This window comes from Mirounga leonina, unplaced genomic scaffold (genome assembly GCF_011800145.1).
Source record: "Mirounga leonina isolate KUSES-001 unplaced genomic scaffold, KU_Mleo_1.0 Mir_115, whole genome shotgun sequence".
Lineage (NCBI taxonomy): Eukaryota > Metazoa > Chordata > Mammalia > Carnivora > Phocidae > Mirounga > Mirounga leonina.
Window position 1 is genome coordinate 78,736,357 of NW_023270268.1, and position 20,968 is coordinate 78,757,324.

Here is a 20,968-nt window from a genome sequence, read left to right on the forward strand (position 1 = left end):
TATTTTTATTATTATTATTGTTATTGTTATGATTTATATTCACTCATTCATACATTCATTTGTATATTCACCAAGCTCCTCCCATAAACCAGACTCCACCCTAAGTGAAGAAAATACCGAAGCAACAAGACAAGATTTTTGTGTTCAGGGAGGTCTCTGTCTGGAGGAAAGGAGGATATGTAAATGAAGTCAAAACAGAGTATGATATATGCTGATATAGGGTCCTGCAGATGATTTTCAGGAACATAGAACTTTGTGTTTGTATTGTTGACTTAGGTAAAGGGGATATCCAGGATTAAAGAAGAAAGAGAAATTTCCAAAAATATATGATGAGGAAGAACATCCCAGGAAGAGGGAAGGGAATCTTATATGTAGAGTAATAGACATAGGGTCAGGAACCACAAACAGTTCAGTGTGTCTGGATTATAGTGATCAAGATGAGGAGAACTAGAAACAAGCTAGAAAGGCAGAAAGGAAACAGAAACTCAGGAATTTTGAATTCCAGGTTAAAGAATTTGGATCGTATTTTTTCTGGCAGTCACAAATCGGAGATCCATAGGTCATTCAAATACTTTTAAATTGGTTATATATTTCCAGTTGCCAACATCATGTCACTCCCCATTACCTTATACTGGCCCCTCTTTATTCCCTTGATGCAGTGGTGTGTGGTGGTCTCTCCCAGTCATGAGAGCCATCTGTATGCATCTCTTCTGACTACATGATCAGTGACCTTACCTCGGTATCTTTTTTTTTTTTTTTAAGATTTTATTTATTTATTTGACAGAGAGAGAGATAGCGAGAGAGGGAACACAAGCAGAGGGAGTGGGAGAGGGAGAAGCAGGCTTCCCTCTGAGCAGGGAGCCCGATGCGGGGCTTGATCCCAGGACCCCGGGATCATGACCTAAGCTGAAGGCAGACGCTTAACGACTGAGCCACCCAGGCGCCCCTTTACCTCAGTATCTTGAAATCAGTTGTGGTAGGATAATTTATACCAAAGAAATGAAATGAGAACATCATCATTATCTTTATTATTATTTTAGAAAGAGTTTACCATTTACAGCACAACACTGTCATTATGTTTCCTTTGTGACGACTATAGGCATTTCTTTCTTGAGTTACTGAAAGATATCAAACAGGAGGTTGACATCTTTGGAAAGGTAATAGGTTCTAGAAATATTTTACCAATAATCTAAACTTAATCTTGATTATCTTGATGCCTGCCAATGTGTGTTTCAGTAAAGAAAACAAGTAAGACCTCAATCTTAATATTGAGGCTATCAATGCATTTGGGCCTCTACAGCTGTTACACAAACAACTGTTAAAGAGTCTTATGAATAAACATGCTGCCTGATTCACAAACAGTAAATTGTGTTTACTCTATGAGGTACCTAGGTAGTCCTCAAATGCCCTGTTTTAGGGAAGGTAGGGTGGATCTAAGAAGAGTAATCCGTGTGAAGAAGAGGGAGCTTCTGTTTCCACTGGTCTCTTTAGTAGAAACTACAGAGTTTAAGAAATGAAATGCTGTGCTATGTGAATTAATAAAAATGTAGACATCTGAGCAAAGAAAATTACCCAGGACAAAGAAAGAATTGTATAATGATAAAAGGGTCAATCCACCAAGAAGACAGAACAATCCTAAATGTGTATGCACCAAACAAGAGAGCTGCAAAATATGTGAAATAAAAACTGATAGAATGGGAAGGAGAAATAGACAAATCCATGATTTTAGTTAGAGACTTCAACACCATTCTTTTAATAATCAATATGACAAATAGGCAGAAAGTCAGCAAGGATTTAGAAGAACTCAACATACCGAGAGAACCCAATCAACATTTATAGAACACTCCGCCCAGAAAAAGCAGAATGAATGTTCTTTTTAAGCACCCAGAGAACATATACCAAGATCCAACATATCCTGAGCCACAAAACATACCTCACCAAATTTAAAATAATTGAAATCATTCAGAATGTGTTCTTTCACTACAGTGGACTCAAACAAGAAATTAATAACCAGAAGAGAACAGGAAAATCTCCAAACACTTAGAAACAACACAACATATTTCTAAATAATCCAGGAGTCAAAGAGGAAGTTTCAGAGGAAATCAAAAGTACATTGAGCTGAATTGAAATAAAAATACAACATGTCAAAATGTGTGAGATTCAGCTAAAACAGTTCTGAGAGAGAAATTTATAGCACTAATAGAAGAATGCTAACGGCAATTGAGGAAAAGTCTCAAACCAATAACCCAAACTCCTGCTTCAAGAAACTAGAAAACAATGACAATAAGAAAACAAATTTAATGGCAACAGAAGGAAGAAAATAACAAGGATAAGAGTAGAAGTCAAGGGGAGCCTGGATGGCTCAGTCGTTAAGTGTCTGCCTTCAGCTCAGATCATGATCCCAAGGTCCTGGGATTGAGCCCTGCATCAGGCTCCCTGCTCAGCCAGGAGCCTGCTTCTCCCTCTCCCACTCCCCTTGCTTGTGTTCCCTCTCTAGCTGTCTCTCTCTGTCAAAAAGATAAATAAAATATTTTTTTAAAAAAAGAGTAGAAGTCAATAAAAAAAAATGGAGAAAATTAACGAAGCCAAAGTTGGTTCTCTGAAAGGTCCACTAAAGTTGAGAAACTTTTAGCAAGGCTGACAAAGAAAAAAAGAGAGAAGATATGGATTACCAATATCAGAAATGAAATGGGATATCCCTACAGACCCTGCAAACAATAAAATAATAAGTGCAAAAAATAGTAAGTGATTATAGCTAAAAACTTTACACACATAAATTTGCCAATTTAGATGAAATGGATCAATTCCTCAAAACACTCAAATGACCACAACTCACTCAGTATAAAGTAGATAATTTCAACAGCCCTATAACAATTAGAAAATTGAATTTGTAATTAAAGCCTCCCCAAAAAAGAAATCTCTGGGCCCAGATGGTTTCACTGGAGAATTCTATGAAATGTTTAGAGATGAATGAGCACCAATTTACATAATCTTTTTCGGAAAATAGAAGAGGAAGAAACAATTCCCACCTCATTCTATGAAGCCAGTATTAACCTGATACTAAATCCAGACAAAGACAGGAAAAAATAAAACTACGAACCAATATCTGTCATGAATATAAATTCAAAAATTCTTATTGAAATGTTAGCAAATAGAAATTAAGCAACATATAAAAAAAATTATATATCATGACCAAGTGGAGTTTATTCGAGGAATATAAGACTGGTTCAGTATTGGAAAATTAATCAGTGTAATCCACCATATTAACTGGCTAAAGAAGAAAACTTAATGGTCAGATCAATTGATGCTGAGAAAACATTTGTCAAAATTTAACACACACATTTATGGTAAAAGCTCTCAAAAAAATAATAGAGGGGAACTTTTTCAATTTGCTAAAGAACATTTACATAATACCTGTAATTAACAGCATGCTAGTGGGAAAAGACTAGTGTTTTCTCCTTAAGATTGGGAAGAAGGCAAAGGAGGCAACTCTCACTACCACTATTCAACATAGTACTGGAAGCTCTAGCCAGCACAATAAGGCAAGAAGAGGAAATAAAAGCCACACAGATAAAAAAAAGGAAGAAATAAAAACTGTCTGTAATTGTAGATGGCATGACAATCTTTGTAGAAAAACCCAAGAAATCTACCACAAAATTCCCAGAACTAATAAATTACTTTAATGAAGTTGCAGGGTACAGGGTCATACGAAATCAGCTATATTTCTATAGGCTAGCATTAAAGAAGTGAAGACAAATTAAAAGTACAATGACACTTATAATCACTCAAAGAAAGAAATACATAAGTGTAAATCTAATAAAATATGTATAGGACTTGGCATGCTGATGAAAGAAATCAAAGAAAATCTAAATAAGTGAGAGACATACCATATTCATAGATTGGAAGATGGAGTATAGTCAAGATATCAATTCTCCAACATCTGACCTATAGGTTTAACATGATTCCTTTTCAAAATCTCAGCAAGATTTTTTGCAGCTGAAAACAATATTATTCTAAAATTTTTATGGAGACAAAGGAATCAGAATAGCTGGCACAGTTCTGAAAATGAAGAATAAAGTGCATCTCACTGACAGCTCCTATTTTTTGCTCTGTGACTTCAGCCCCTGGCCATGGCTGATTGGACAAAGAGGAGCTAATCCATTAGCTGGCCCATGACCCAAAAAGACAGCTCAAAGAAATGCCTTGGACTAAAAGAATTCCTGATCTTGAGCATTTGGACTGGGAGAAACAGCTAGAATGGCTATGAAAGTGGATCTGGAAGTTCAGGTACAGTCAAAATGAAGGAAACAAAGGTCATAGGCAAGGTGAAATTAAAGAGGAACAAACACTGGTAGTAAGCAGAGGGAGCACGGTAGTCAAGAAGGAACATGCGATGTGCGGAGAGACCCAGAAATCATGATATTGACAGCCCCTGAGGGAATAGCTTCTGTTCCTTGCGGCTTTCCAGCTTTCATAAAACCCAACTGTGCAATGGTTCCTGCTCTTGGATTTCTGTGGGATGCCTCAGAGTATTTATATATCTCCTCCTTCTGGGCTCGCCCGATCTGGGCTGTGTCTCCTGTGTCCAAAGAGCTGAACTAACATAGTACAGTCAATAGACATCTCTCCCATTTAAAAAGAATAATACAATGGAGGTGGCAAGAAGTGAGCATTTGTTGTATCTTGTCTCACTGTTCTTTCTTCTCTGCCGCCTTCTCAAAATTAGGCCTTGTTCTTCTGCCAGCTTTTTTGGCTTCTGATCAAGTGAATACCCCAAAGTCAATTCAGGGGAGGAGAGAGCTCCTCAGGGGGTGGGCCTCCTATTAGCCCCTGGTGTGCTGTGGGGGACTTGAGCTATTCAACAGCTATTCAGTCCTTTTGTGGAGAAGAGAGAAGGATGGGGTGTGCCCAGAGCCTTTTCTTCTGTGTAGCTTTTAAAATATCCTCTTACTGATGGTTCTGTGACAGGAAGAGCAAAGTTGCCTGGTTGTGTGGGAAAAATAAATGGGAGAAGCAGCTGGTTGGGATGTATATTGCCTGGGCTGGGGGTCCCAAAACCTGGATTCTAGTCTTGACTCTGTCACTTAGTGCTAGATGCATGTCACTTTATTGGGGCTTGGTTTCTCCATCTATAAAGCAGAGGGTAACAACCATTTAATATTAAAAACATTCATCAATCACAAAGAAACTGTGGTTGTTCCAGTATGGGATGTGGCTTCTGCTTACATCTCCCTCCACTCCCTTACTTGTTCCCTTTGCCTTGGTCATGCCGGCTTCCTTGCTGTTTTATGAAATGTGATGTATCCTGTCTCCGGGCCTTTGCACTAACTCTTCACTTTACCTAGAGACTATTTCCACAGATATTCTCATCTCCCTTTTACCTGTCTCTATGTTTATGTGTCCATTTCCTTTTGTCTGTGTGCCTTCCTAGAATGTAAGCAGGAGAGGAACAGGGGCTTGTTTGGCTCACCACTATACCAGTAGAGTGTGGAGCATAATAATGGACCAATAAATATTTGTTGGATCATTAAGGGGGATTATTTTTGGACTGGATACCTAGTATTGTTTCTCTAAAGAGATACCTTCCTTGGGGCACCTGGGTGGCTCAGTCGGTTCAATGACATCCAACTCTTGATTTTGGCTCAGGTCATGACCTCAGAGTCATGAGATCGGGTTCTGCATTGGGCTCCACACTCGATATGATCTGCTTGAGATTCTCTCCTCTCCCTCTGCCCCTCATCCCTGCTTGTGCACTCTCTCTCTCTCAAATAAATAAAGAGAGAGAATCTTTTTTTTTTTTAAATATTTTGTTTATTTGAGAGAGAGAATGAGATAGAGAGAGAGCATGAGAGGGGGAAGGGTCAGAGGGAGAAGCAGGCTCCCCGTTGAGCAGGGAGCCCGATGCGGGGACTCGATCCTGGGACTCCGGGATCATGACCTGAGCTGAAGGCAGTCGCTTAACCAACTGAGCCACCCAGGTGCCCAGAGAGAGAGAATCTTAAGCAGTCTCCACACCCAGCACAGAGTCCTACTTGTGGCTCCATCTTATGACCCTGAGATCATGACCCGAGCTGAAATGAAGAGTCTGATGTTAACCAACTAAGCTACCCAGGCTCCCCTGTTGCAAAAGTGTTTAAAGGGAATTTAAAAGAATTCTTCTTCATTGTTTTCTTCTCCTCCTCCTCTTCCTTCTTCATCATCACCATCACCATTATATTAATAGCCAATGAAAATTGAGTACTTTATATGTGCTTTGTATTTTACTAAATGCTCTATAGCACTATTTTAAAAATTCACAACAACCCTATGAGGTATGTGTATATTATTATTATTTTCATTTTAGAGATTTGGAAAAAAGGATTTTAGAAAAGATAAGTAACTTTTGCAAGATTTCACAGCTAGTAAGGGGCAGAACTGCATCTCTAACTCTCGGCTGTGTGATAGGAAGCCCACCACTGCTCAGGAAACTAGCACTTGAAATGTACCATGAAATGAAGACCCATTTGTGATTAAAATGAGTCTTAAGCTCACAGGAGTATTGACAAAACTACTGGCCAAGTGCAGTTTGTCTTTGGGACAGGGACATAAAAAAAGAAATTAACATTCACAAAGCAATTTCTCTGTGCCAGGGCTAGGTTGGGACTATGACATAATATAATGATTCCTTCTGGTTAGTTATTTTGGCTGGGAGACTAAGAAGCAGAAGAGGTTCACTCCTGGAGTTTAAAGAACTTTTGATAAAGTGAGGGTGGTCATGATTAGTTATTTGCATTGGGAAAGTACTCCTTAGAAATATTCTGTAGCTTTCCACTCTGAAAAGTTGGGTAAGTCCACAAATCTTCCAGTGCCACCTACAAATTCTTTGGGTTTAGGCTCAAAATGGTTCCACTTCAGTGCCTGAGAGATCAGCTCCTGAAAATGTTTTGGTCTTTTAAAACCTTCTGCATCTGGATAGCTTTTTTTTTTATTTTATTTTATTTATTTATTTATTTATTTTAAAGATTTTATTTATTTATTTGAGAGAGCATGAGAGGGGAGACAGTCAGAGGGTGAAGCGGACTCCCTGCTGAGCAGGGAGCCCGATGTGGGACTCGATCCCAGGACTCCAGGATCATGACCTGAGCCGAAGGCAGTCGCTCAACCAACTGAGCCACCCAGGCGCCCCTGGATAGCTTTTAAAAGGAGAGATGCCCAGGATTCCATCTCAGCGATCCTGAGTCAGAATCTTCGTGGGTGCTACCCTCCCTTTTTATGGTAATTCTGTTTTCATGATTTTCATTTACATACTGTGCAAACACGTGTCTTCCAACAAATCATTCTGTGCATGTCACTCTGTGTGTTTGCACATGCTGTTCCCTCCATCTAAAATTAATTAATCTGCCTTCTGCATCAAGCTATTTAAAAAGCTTCTTCAAGCACACTTTATCCAGAGCCTTACCTCATTTCCTTGGTGGTTTTAAATGCCTTCCAGTAGAGCAGAGTGGTTAATCAAAAGCATGGTTTCTAGAGGCAGACACCCTCTAGAACTGTAGTTCCAGAATTGGGCAAGTTATTTCACCTTTTTATGTTTTCGTTCCTCATCTATAAAATGGGGAGAATGACACATCCTCACAGGATAATGTGAGCATAAATGAAGTAATTTATATGAAGAACTTAGACCAAAACCTTATTCAAAGTAAGCATTAAATCAATGTTAGACATTAACTGGGATTTCCATAGCACTGTATACAAATTTCCATGTTATTATTTATCACTCTATACCACAGTACCTGATTTATGTTCTCCCACATTAGATTATAAGCTTTTAAGGACAGGGATAATTACAGAGGACTTTACAGTCTGAGGACCTACATAATGTCTTTAATAAAGCACAATTGATCCTTGAACAATGAAGGGATTATGGGTGCTGAGCCCCCACCCCTGTAATAAAAATCCATCTATAACTTTTGACTCCCCACACTTTACTAAGAGCCCACTGTTGACTAGAAAGCTTACCAATAACAAAGTCAATGAATACCTATTTTGAATGTTATATGTATTATATACTGTATTCTTACAATAAAGTAAGCTAGAGAAAAGAAAATGTTATTAAGAAAATCAAAATACTGGGGCACCTGGGTAGCTTAGCCATTAAGCATCTGTCTTCAACATAGGTCATGATCCCAGGGTCCTGGGATCGAGTTCCATGTCGGGCTCCCTGCTCCACGGGAAGCCTGCTTCTCCCTTTCCCAGTCCCCCTGCTTGTGTTCCCTCTTTCGCTGTCTCTCTCTGTCAAATAAATAAGTAGAATCTTTAAAAAAAATCAAAACACATTTACTGTACTGTACTATATTTACCAAAAAAAATCTGCATATAAGTGGACACACAGTTCAAACCTATGTTGTTCAAGCATCAAGTGTATAGACACTCAGCAATATTAATTGATTACATGAAGAGATTTCATTTCCTTCCTAATGAATGGTGGTTTGGTAAAGAGGAGAAAATAAGGGTTTAAAGTGAAACATACCTTGGATGAATCCTGGCTGTGTTATTTGGAGCAAGTTAGCTTCTTGTGTTAGTCAACTTAGGCTGCTGTAACAAAATGCCCATAGACTTGGTGGCTTAAACAACAGACATTTATTTCTCACAGTCCTGGAGACTGAGAAGTCTTCGATCAAGATGCCCACAGATTTGGTTCTCAGGGAGGGCTCCCTTCCTGGCTTGCCTTCTCATTCACATCCTGGAGGGAGGAAGTTCTGTCTCTTCCTCTTCTTTTTTTTTTTTAAGATTTTATTTATTTATTCCTCTTCTTATAAGGATAGTAATCTCATCATGGGAGCTCCATCTCCATGACTTCATTTACACCTAATCACCTCCCAATGGCCCCACCACTTACTACCATCATTTTGGAAGTTAGGGCTTCCACATTGGAATTTTGAGGGGAAATAAATATTCAGTCTGTTGTACCTCCCTGAGTCTCTGCTTCCTCACCTGTACTCATCCAGACTGTTTGATGAAGATTAAAACAGGTCATATTTGTATAATATCTGGCAAAGTACCTGATCCAGAGAAGACCCCCAGTAAGTGAAGGCTTTTGATTATTACCTAAGATAAATGCATGGCAGAATTATTCATATGCATGCAGATCTCAGAATTGTCATATATGTATGTGTATATATATATATATATATGGATATACATACATATACACATACACACATATAAATTATATATATATGTATAGTTTCCTAAGTAAAGCTCATTGTTTATAGTTTTATTATATTTTTTAGAACTCAAAAACTCTTGTTGTTTTCTGAGGGGAAAAAATGGCCATTGTTTTCACTTATTCAGGAAAAAATAGTCTTTGTGGATACATGAATGGATGTTTCTAGGTCCATCCTGTCTATGTTTTATGGGGACACTTTGTCTATCCTACAAGGGTATACATTAAGGAAGTGTTAAAAAAAAAAAAAAACTTAATACTCCTGAAAACTTTTTCCATGTGTTCTTTCCAAAGAATCATTCCTGTTTTTCAACTTGTGCTTTTTCAACACAGAGATCTTATACCTAACAGCAGGAAATGAAGTGTTGATCAAAGAACATTCATCAAGGGCCTGTGAACAGATAGATAGATGCCTGGGGTTCCTTTTCCTCAGCCCTGTGAACAGTGGACTGGGAATCTAGAGACCTGAGTCTGTGGACTTGTGTTAAAATTATAAAATCTCATCACACCTTTGGGTGCCATATTAGCTCTTCTCTACATGATTTCATCTCACATCTTAGAGAATTGTGTATTCCTTAAGAGCAGAATACTCTTCTCACTATTCCCAGTAGCCACCTCAGAACTTGGAATATGCCTGGCTCTGTGGGGTAGTAGGGAGAAAACCAAACCACAGGAAGTCAGGTCAGGGGATCTGAGAACAAAGAAGGTTTGTGGGCATCGGGTTTTTATTAGAATACTGTGTTTACTTGGAGGGTCCCCTATTTTAAACAAATTGGAGAGGCCCCAGGAAAGAATAACCAAATGATTGAAAGAATTTAATGTGGATTATTTAGCTAAAGGTTTTTTAAGACTTCACTTAACTCAGGGGGAGGGAGATTGCTTTGCTTCAATGCCATGCATTTTTCATCTGTTTATGTTTCAAGAGCAAACCCAAATTGGATTCTCTTCAGGGCCTGGAACCCAGTGGGTGCTCAGGGAATATGTGTGGAATGAATGATTCAGTGTTTTCCTCCTGGGTTGCCGATTTCTGGCTAGCCAAGAAACTGTCTTCCTCTTTTAAGGTCTGGGCTATGCTAAGAGGCTGGAGGGGCACACGAAGGAAGATGGATTTGTTAACCAGGTATAGTCACTCTATTCAGTATTAGGGAAGCTGTTTCTACTGGATGGGGGGTGGGTCGGTGTGTGTGCGTGCGCATGCACGTGTGCATGTATATAAGTATGGTGGAATAATGTTAGAAAAAAACATTTTTGGAGGAAAATAATTTCAAAACCACAAATTAATGTGACACAGACTTAAAAGAGCAACTGAAAGTATTGTTAGGGGTAGGACTGTGGCCACTGGGAAAGCGTCTGGATGGTTTGAGTGACTGGATGTGAGCCCTGGAAACTTGCTCTGACCGGTCGCCGGTCATTGCTGGTTCACTGTTGCCCTCTGCTGGCAAAACTGTTGTCATCCCAGGAAACCACAAATCTCACAGAATTCCTAGATTCCCTTTTATACTGGGGTGTCTGGGCCCTTCATCAAATAGGGAAATGACGCTAGTGCTGAGGAACAGCAGTGGCAACAGGGGATGCGACAAATCCTCTGTCAGGAGACACCGGGTATCACAACTAAGAGGATGAATCTTATGGTTTTAGTTTTTCATGCTCTGCTCACTTGCTAAGACCATGATCTCTCTCGGCTCTATGTTGGGCATAGTGAGGGGACACAGACAGGACTAAAACACCTCTCTACACTAGGGTGTCTCTCATCAAATGTGGGGCAACAAGAGGATATTCTGGAGATAGACATCACTGTAATCTAGAGCAGATTGTGACTTGAGCCACAGCTGAGGCTCTGATAAAAAGCTTGTGTGTATTTAATGCAAAGAAAGACGACATCTACTTTGTGGGGGGTGGGCTGGAGACTGGTGAGGGTGAGTCTCCATGAAATAGATGGCATTTAAACTGGGGACTTGAAGGATAGGTGAGATTACTTTTTTTTTTAAAAAGGATCTCTTTATCATAAAAGTAGAATATGTTCATTGCCAAAAGAAATTAAACACTGGCTAATAAAAGCATGAAAAGAAATGGAAGTCATTTGAAATCCCAGCACTCAGAAATAATCACTGTTACCATTTTGATCTATGGATTTGTTGTTACAAAGTTGGAAGTATACTGAAAGTAACATTTTGCATCCTCTCTTTCTGACTTTTAAGGCATGAACATTTTCCCAATGTTACTGATTAGTTTTTGAAACTGTGCTATTTTATGGGGGAGTATTTCAATGTGTAAACGTGAGGATAGGATTCCCAAACAGCATGAGCCAAGGCATATGGCTTGCACAGCACAAGGATTGTTCATTCTTTACTAATTCATTTCAGAAATACTTTTTGGACACATGCAACCTTGGAGACACGATGTGAAGAACTGACTGTCATTGTGGCATTTATAGTATAGGAAAGGAGGCAGACACTAATTAGGTCATCATAGAAATAACTGTAAAATTGCATCTGGGATAAATACTATGAAGGAGAAATGTGTGGTGTTATGTAAGTGTACATTAGGAAGAACAGAAGTAGTCACAGAGGTCTGGGAAAGCTTGCCTGAGTAAGGAGTAATTGAGCTCAGCACTATAGCAGTTAGGTAAAGAAGCTCAGGAGGAAGCAGCATATGAAAAGTTGCTTTAGTAGGAGTGGGCATGTTAAATGCAAGAAACTGAAAGATCAAGAAGAATGAGTGAAGAGTCTTGGCCTGGGATGAGGTTGAAGAAGTAGGTAGGGCTTGACTGTGGACAGCATCTTAGACCAGGTGAAGAACTTTTGTCATTTCTTAGAAGAGCTCTGGGGAACTGTTGAAATGTTTGAAGCCAAAGTGGAGAGGTGGGGGCCAGATTTGTTTTTTTCAAAAGGTCCCCCTCATTGCAGTATGGTGGAGAGGTTAGGAGGAAACAAGAGTAGATGTAGGTAAAATGGGTCTTGGTGACTAGTAGTCCAAACCTAGTGAGAGGGTGATTGACATAGTCTAAGCAGGAGATGAGGGAGGACTGGATCGGCGTGGTGAAGGTCAAGATGGAGATAAGTGGGTGGTGTTGAGAAATATTTTTGGAGTCAAATGTTTAGGACCTGGCAGGTGAGGTGAGGAAAAGGGAGAGTTCAGAATGACTCCCTCCTAAGTCTCTGGCTTGCATAACTGGAAGGAGGTTTCTTTTCCAAGATTGGGAACACTGGAGGAGGAACAAGGTTTGAAAGGGACAGTGATAGGTGTTTTCTCAGGGGAAAGATTTCCCAGAGAGCACAGTCCCAGGAGTGGTATATATCATCACATCAGCTCCTTCCAGAAGTGGGTTTTATCACATTCTCATACCAACTGAAGGACGCTCTGTTTGGAGGTGGATGGTATTGGGAAAAAAAGCCAATACCATGGCTGGGTTTTGTGTCTCTCTACCTTGTCTTTAAAATGAGGGTAATAACATCCAATCCAAAGGGTTGTTGTGAGGATTAATAGGACCATCAATATCCAAGGACTTTGTAAATCTCCACAATATGTTACTGTTACTCCTATCCCTATATTTGTTGTGGATATTATTGCCAACCCAACTTCAATTATGTTAATATTGGGAATATGAAATTCAATGTTTTTTCCATGAGTTATTTGGGGAAAAAGGTGTGATTGAAGTCTAAATAAATACATATACCACCCAGGAGCTAGAGATGTGGCCCCAAACTATTTATAAATCTGTGTGTTTACTTGAATTCAGACTTTCCCGACATGTAAATTATGCAGAATCTGTGTCACAGCAGAGCACTCTGTGTTCCTAAAAAGAATTCTCTTTTTTCCCAAATCCTTTACCTTTTAAAATAAATCTCATTATGGAGTGCTGACATTTTCAGTAAAACCATTCAACCAAAAGCTGTGGTTTTTTTAGACTAAAACCAAGTCTGGTTTATTAGGCAGCAGCTTTTTAACTTGCTGCTAAGTAGATGCAAGCTATTTAGAGAAATTTATGTAGATATCTGATAAGACATTTCAGAGTCCCCGGTGTCTTTCTGACTAAGACTGAGAGTGTTAAACAGATTATCTAGAATTCCTTCCTTTTCTCTGTGCATCAGGAGTTGAGTATGGCGGTATTATTGGAGTGGATGGACACAGTCAAACCAGGATTTAAACCAGATCTCTCAGACTCTACACCATATTCTACTATCTACTGTCATATTATAGTTGACTGACTTCAGATGTGACTTTCTTCAAAGGGTTGTGGGGCATGTAGAACTAATATCACCTCATGGCCGCCATACAATAGGGCCTCTATCAGTGATCCCAGCCTTCTTGTTTTTCCCTTTTCCGCTTTTCTCTCTTTTCTTCTCTTTTATCTTTTTTCTCTCTTTCACACGTCTACTGTTCCTTGCACTGATTTAACTACTGACTTGTCTTACCTGTCTGTGTTTAGGTTATGCTATACTAGGGGATGGCATATATCTGGGTTACCCAAAATTCCTTTGTGACTGAGGTCCCTGCCACTGATAATGATAGCTGATTTATAGAGCACTGATTGAGAATCATTTCCCCTAATCCTCTCCCCAAACTTAGATGAGTGCTAGTATTGTCTCCATTTCACAGATAAGGAATATGAGCCAAAGACAGGTCAAATATCCGATCTTACAGAGTTAGTAAATTATAGAGCTGGAAGATTTCACCCCCACCCTCATCTAGCCCAACAACCTTCAAAATTTTTGATTAGCACTCATTTATTCACTCAACAGACACTTATTTAGCGTAGGCTATTTGACAGGAACCAGATAGAGTGAGTAGCCCAATGGACACAGTCTCTGCCTTCATGGAACACACATACACACGTGCAAACACACACACACACACACACACATACAAGATACTGAGCTCATACTGACTGGCATTGTCCTCCCCTCTGTACTATGGTGTCCATTCTGATCAGTCAGTGTCCACATGGTACTTACTTCTAAATGTTTTACGTATCATTCCTTCTTAACAAAAAGCAATGGGTTTGGATGCTTTGAGAGAGCATGATAGAGAGCCAAGTTTATACAGAAACTGAAGAAATACTCTTTGCATGAGGCATTTGACTATGATTTGGACAGTTAAGGTTCTTAGCCTGCTGTGAGATAATGCTATAGTCCATAGGTAACGGATTTTCTCCTAAGATCAAAGAGATGCTATTTAATAAAATAAATAATAAAATGTCATTCTGTTTGTATTTTAAAAATAGCACTGTGGTTACTCTATGAGAATGGGTGGGAATAGGATGCCCATTCTGTCTTTACATTAGATTGATTCTGTGTAGTGAGGATTCAGGTATGAATCAGTCACAGATCATCCTCTTCAAGTCTTTTAGGGAAAACAAAATGTGTACTGAAATAATTCTAATAAAACTCATGAGTGCTATATCCTAAAGACTATAGTAGATAGACAGCAAAAGTGCTGTGGGTGAGAGGATTTACAGACCATGTGCACTTCCTTCTTTTTTTTTTTTATTTATTCTTATGTTAATCCCCATACATTACATCATTAGTTTTAGATGTAGTGTTCCACGATTCATTGTTTGTGCATAACACCCAGTGCTCCATGCAGAACGTGCCCTCCTCAATACCCATCACCAGGCTAACCCATCCTCCCACCCCCCTCCCCTCTAGAACCCTCAGTTTGTTTTTCAGAGTCCATCATCTCTCATGGTTCGTCTACCCCTCCGATTTCCCCCCCTTCATTCTTCCCCTCCTGCTACCTTCTTCTTTTTTTTTTTTCTTAACATATATTGCATTATTTGTTTCAGAGGTACAGATCTGAGATTCAATAGTCTTGCACAATTCACAGTGCTTACCAGAGCACATACCCTCCCCAGTGTCTATCACTCAGTCACCCCATCCCTCCCACCCCACCCCCCACTCCAGCAACCCTCAGTTTGTTTCCTGAGATTAAGAATTCCTCATATCAGTGAGGTCATATGATACATGTCTTTCTCTGTTTGACTTATTTCGCTCAACATAATACCCTCCAGTTCCATCCACGTCGTTGCAAATGGCAAGATCTCATTCCTTTTGATGGCTGCATAATATTCCATTGTAATATATACCACCTCTTCTTTATCCATTCATGTCGATGGACATCTTGGCTCTTTCCACAGTTTGGCTATTGTGGACATTGCTGCTATAAACATCGGGGTGTGCACTTCCTTCTAACCAGACACCACTGTTTGGATTTCTTCTTGTTTTCTCTGGTGGAGATTCTGTTGAGTCAGAATTTTCCATGCATGCCCTGAAAGGGTCTCAAGGCCAAAGCAAATCAATATAGTAGACACTTATCTAGTGTCTAATTTGTCCTTGGCTCATAAGAACACCACTACACTTGTTCAAGGATATGATAGGATGAACAGATGTAGTGATGGCTTGGGGATCAGTGCACCTGTGTTAGTCTCCATTTTATCTCCACTCAGTAACATACCCTTTGGGGATTAGAAAAGACAAGTGTGTGGTAAGAATTGAGTTAGAAGCATAGATGTTTTGGTGTCCTTGGAGGAAGATGAAGGCTTTCTAGTGAACAGGGAAGATGTGAAGGAACACGAATCAGGTGGCTGCCAACATGATACAAACTTGTCATTCCCCTCATGGATCCCTTCATGGGTACTCATCTCTGGAATCATATATTTTCTGCAATCTTCCATCTTCCCTCCTCCCTTGGTCATGGAACTGGACTGAGAGAGAGAGGATGGCATTAGGTATTCCTCAACCCCTCTTCTGAGGTGATCAAAGCTCCCTGTTTTCTGTGTTAGTAGGGATGTTTCAGTGAGTGCCATTATCTCTAACTTGGAAAGACCATGACATCAACTCTTATTTTCTGTGATAATTCCTACAGGATAGACCACTGGAACAATGAGAAGGAGAGGATTTTGCTGGTCACGGACAAGTCTCTCTTAATTTGTAAATATGACTTTATCATGCTCAGCTGTGTGCAGTTGCAATGGATTCCCCTGAGCTCTGTCTACCGAATCTGCCTGGGCAAGTTTGTCTTTCCTGGGATGTCACTGGACAAGTGAGTATGATGCCTTAGCTTTGGAAAAGTGGTTCAGTGGGGGTATGTCATGTAGGGAATCAATCACAAAGTTCAGTTTAGAATGGTAAGCTGGGTGAACCCAAGGGAGAAAAGTAAAGCTCTACAGTTGAATTCATCAATTATTGAGTTTCTACTCTATGTTGGACACCAGGGATACAACTTTAAGTAAATTTGTACTTTAATATGAGAACATGAGAAATAAATAGTTGAATGTAAGGTGGAAAGAGCTGTGGGTGCATGGAGGAAATATTCTCAACCTAATTTGTGTGGCAGAGAATCAGAGAGGCTTTCCTGGAGAAGGATTTGAGCCTATATTTGACATTGGGTGGGAGTTGGCCGAAGAAGGAGAACAAAAGTTTAACATTCCAAGCTGAAGGAACAGCACAGCCAAAGGAGTAGAGGTGGAAAAAAGTGTAATGCTTTTGGAAATTGAAATTATTCTGTAAAGCTGAGTGGACAGAATCTATGATGGTTAATAGCTCTTAAAAGAAGTCTCTTTGAGATCTTCCCTAGGAGCTTAGTGGAGATGACATCAACTATCTCAGAGATGTTGACATTCACCAAGATACCTGATGAGATCTATAGAAAAGGGTTGCTGAACTAAGCTCTTGTTATGGTCTTGGAAGGAACTGCCTTTCCTAAATATTTTTTATCTAAGCCAGAAGGAGAGCCTTTGAATGTGAGCTTCTCCCATTGAATGGTGAGCTCCTTGAGGGCAAGTACATTTTTTTTGTTTGTTTGTTTAGTTTTGTATCGTTGAACACCCGGCCTTGGCCTGGCACATAGTAAAAGCAGGAAAACCTTTCCAAGATGTTGAAAAAAGCACAGTTCAATCAAGTGGTTGGTTTCCTTACAAAAAACACACCATATCAAAGATCTGTTTTTTAATTTGCTTTTCATGGATGTAAGATGCAACAAATTGATTTAGTTTGCTGAATTTTTGAACTGGTGGATTTTTCAATTATATAAGCAATTGTAAATATATTTTTAAACATCTTAAAATGTTTATTTTCAGGAAATCTCTCTCTCACCCTAGACTCTCAGTTCTCAAGCATTATCTCCCTAGGTAATAGCCAATAATTACATGTTGTTGTTGTTGTTGTTTTAAAGAAATAGTGTGCAAATATACAAGAACACAAATGTTTTTGTATGTATTTATGTGTATTTATACATATTTGTAAGTATATATCTGCATGTGTACATTTATCATAAATTATTTTACCCAATGGGAACACATGTCATAAACTGTTCTGCCTCAAGATATTTTACCCAATGATATACCTTGGAGATTTTATTATATAATCATATAGATCAACCTCAGTCTTTTTTAATAGTGCAGAATATTTTATTTGAAAGCTAATCTATTTATCCAGCCCCTCATTAATGGATATTTATTTTTACCTTTGCTATTACAAACAATGCTGCTATAACTATTCTTGTGTATAGGAGTTGGCACAGATATAAAAATGTATCTATAATGTAAATTCCTGTAAGTGGAATTACTAGGTCAAAAATCTTGTGAATTTTAACTAATAGATGTTGCCAAATTGCCTTCTACACAGGTAACACCAATTTACACTCTATATTATTATAAAGTGTATTATAGAGTGTATTATATTATTTATACTTTATACAAAGTATACGAGTATCCTCTTCCACATATCTTCACCAATATCACACATTATGAATCTTTTCTTGCTTTGCCAGTGAGATAAAGAAAAACATCTCATTTTTGTTTTAATGCCCATCGCTAGAAGTTAAAGGAAGCTGAGGGTGTTTTTCTTGTGTTAGAAAGCCATTTTATTTATTTTTCTGTGAACTGCCTATTTATGACAACGACCCATGTTTTTTCTATTAGGATATTGAATTTTTTCTTATTGATTTGTAAGAGCTCTTTATCTGTAAAAGAATTTGACCTCTTTTCTGCCTTATATATTACAAATATTTTTCTCAGTTTGTCATAGCTCTTATTTATAATGCTATTTTTTTTTTTGCTTTCTTTGAATTTTAGGTTGTCAAATTTATCAGTCTTTCAAATCAACTTTCTAAGTTTACTTCTTTTTGTGGAAGACTTTCTTCACATTGAAATTACAAAATATATTCCAAGTTTTATTCCAGTGTTTTTATAATTTTATTTTTTTAAATAGTTAAATTTGCATTTCATCTAGAATTTATCTTAAGTGAGGAAAAAGATATGGAACGAGCTTTATTTTTTACCTAAATGGCAGGTTAGATTTCTCAGCAGCATTTGTTCAATACTCCATCTTTTCCTCTTTATCATATAACCTTTATCATGTGTATTTGTCTTTATTTCTGGAATCACCATTCCATTTATCTGTTTATTAAAGTACAAAGTGGTTTCCATTATTACAATATTTTATTATGTTTTAATATCTGATAGTTACTCCTCTGTTCTTTTTAAGATTTTTTAAAAAGAATTTATGTTTATTTATGCATATTTACTTTTCTTCACCTTGCTTAATTAAAAAAAATCCTATTTTTACTAGGATTCTCAAATATTAAATCAACCTTGCATTGTTAAGATAAACACATTTAGTCATGATGTTTTGTTTTTTTTACACATTGTTGGATTCAGTGTGCTAATATTTTATTAAGGAGTTTTGTGTCTATGTTCATGAGAGATATTGGTCTATTATTTCACATTTGCAATGTTTTATAAACATTGGGTTATTTCATAATTCTTTGATTTTGTATTAATTTTGGTAAATTTTATTTTTCAAGGAATTCATTACATTTACTGACATTGTTGTATTTGAAAGTGTAAATTTGTCAGTAACATTCCATTTTTACCCCATTGATGTGTATAAGATATTTAGTGATATCCCTTTTCTTTCCTGATTTTGGTGCTTTGTGTTTTCTCTTTTTCTGTCAATGGACCTGTCAATATTTTTGGTTTACAAGAACATGCTTTTCATTTTGTTAATTTTCACTATCATTTGATTTTTATTTTGTGATTTCTGCTCTTTGATTTATTATTTTTTCCCATTCTCCTACTTACTTTTGGTTTACTTTTCTTTTTCTTTTTTTTTAACTTCTTAATTTGAAACCCAAGGGCATCAATTTTAGGCCTTTCTTCTTTTCTGATATGAATATTTAAAGCTCTAAATTTTCTTCTAAGGACTGCCTTTACTGGATCTCACAGATTTTGATATGTTGTGCTTCTATTATCATTCAGCAAGAAGTAGTCTCTAATTTTTCTTGTGATTTCTTCTTTGAACCATGAATACTTTAGAAGTTGTACTGGCTAATTTCCAAATATTTTGAGTTTTCTTAAGATTTTAATATTATTTATTTTTAATTTAGGGAACATACAGCCTTGATTTTAATCTTTATAAATATATTGAGACTTCTTTTACTGATTGAATGGTAGTACATCTTTGTGAATGATCATGTTCATTGGAAAATAATTTTGTATGTAGTTTTCTATAAATATCAATTAGTCCGTTATGTTTGACAGCATTGTTTAGGTTATCTGTATTTTTACTGATTTTTGTCTAGCTTTTTATTGGTTATTGAGAAAGGAATGTTGAAATCTACTATAATCATGGGGTTTTCTTCTTGCCTCTTTAATTTTATTATTTTTTGCTTCATGTATTTTGGGAGTCTGTTATTATGTACATATACATTTATGATTAATATGTCTTCCTGAAAAATTGAGCTTTTTTTCATTATGAAATGTTTGTTCCTCTATCTCTAGCAGCATTCTGTGTTGAAATTTATTTTTATATTTAATATTATTATATCCACTCCATCATTTTAATACTTATTTTTTTGCATAGTAAATCTTTTTTAATCCATTTGCTGTCCACGTCTTTGTATTCAAAAGACATTTCTTACAGAGATCACATAATTGAGTCATGCTTTTAACCCACTCTGATAATCTCTGCCTTTTAATTGGAATGTTTAGTTCCTTTACATTTTATATAATTTAATCTGATTGAAGTTGAGTCTACCTATTATTTGTTTTCCGTTTCCCCTTCCTAGTTTTTATTCCTGTATCATCTTTTCAACCACCTTTTTAATTATTTAAATCTTCCTAATTGAATTTTAATATTTCTGTTGGCTTTTTAGCTGTAACATTTTATATAATTTTGTGGTTGCTTTAGGCAGAGTTTCTCAACATCAGCACGGCTTACATTTTGGGCAGGGCAATTCTTTGGTGTGGGGAGCTGTTCTGTGCATTGTAGGATGTTTAACAGTAACTCTGGCTTATACCCACTAGATGCCAGTAGTACCCTGCTTCTGTTATGACAATCGTAAAATGTCCCCAGACATTGCCAATGTACCCTATGGGCAAAATCACTCCATATTGAGAACCATTGCTGAAGGAATTATAGGTATTTAATTTTTCACAGTCTACTTAGAGGTAATATTGTAAGGCTACACTTCAAGCAGAAACCTTGTAAACATAGTGTTCCAGGAATGTAAATGTTGGATATGGTATAATAAAGTTGGTGTGACCACAGGAGAAAATGAGAAAGCAGCTTAGAAGAAAGAAGTTTATTATAATCACAGGTCCACGATAGGGGGTCACCATATGCCACATAGGGCCACAGGGGACGTCACCAGTGTTGGTCAGGAGGCTGAAAGGGCAGGAGTTATGAGAAAACTTAGACCAGGAAGGGCAAGGCATGACCGGGTAATCAACTTGGGGATTGGCTAGTTTTAATAATTTTGGTGGAC

The 20,968-nt window shown here is 37.7% G+C and overlaps 1 protein-coding gene across 3 annotated transcripts in view; it reads left to right on the plus strand.

Annotated features, from left to right (window-relative positions):
- Positions 1-20,968, plus strand: part of TPRG1 (tumor protein p63 regulated 1) — a 214,820-nt gene that overhangs the window by 120,085 nt on the left and 73,767 nt on the right. For all 3 annotated transcript variants that reach the window (XM_034999815.1, XM_034999814.1, XM_034999813.1), the window contains one exon: positions 16,067-16,243. In XM_034999815.1, coding sequence (XP_034855706.1) covers positions 16,067-16,243 — 177 coding nt within the window. The remainder of the gene's footprint in view (positions 1-16,066; positions 16,244-20,968) is intronic.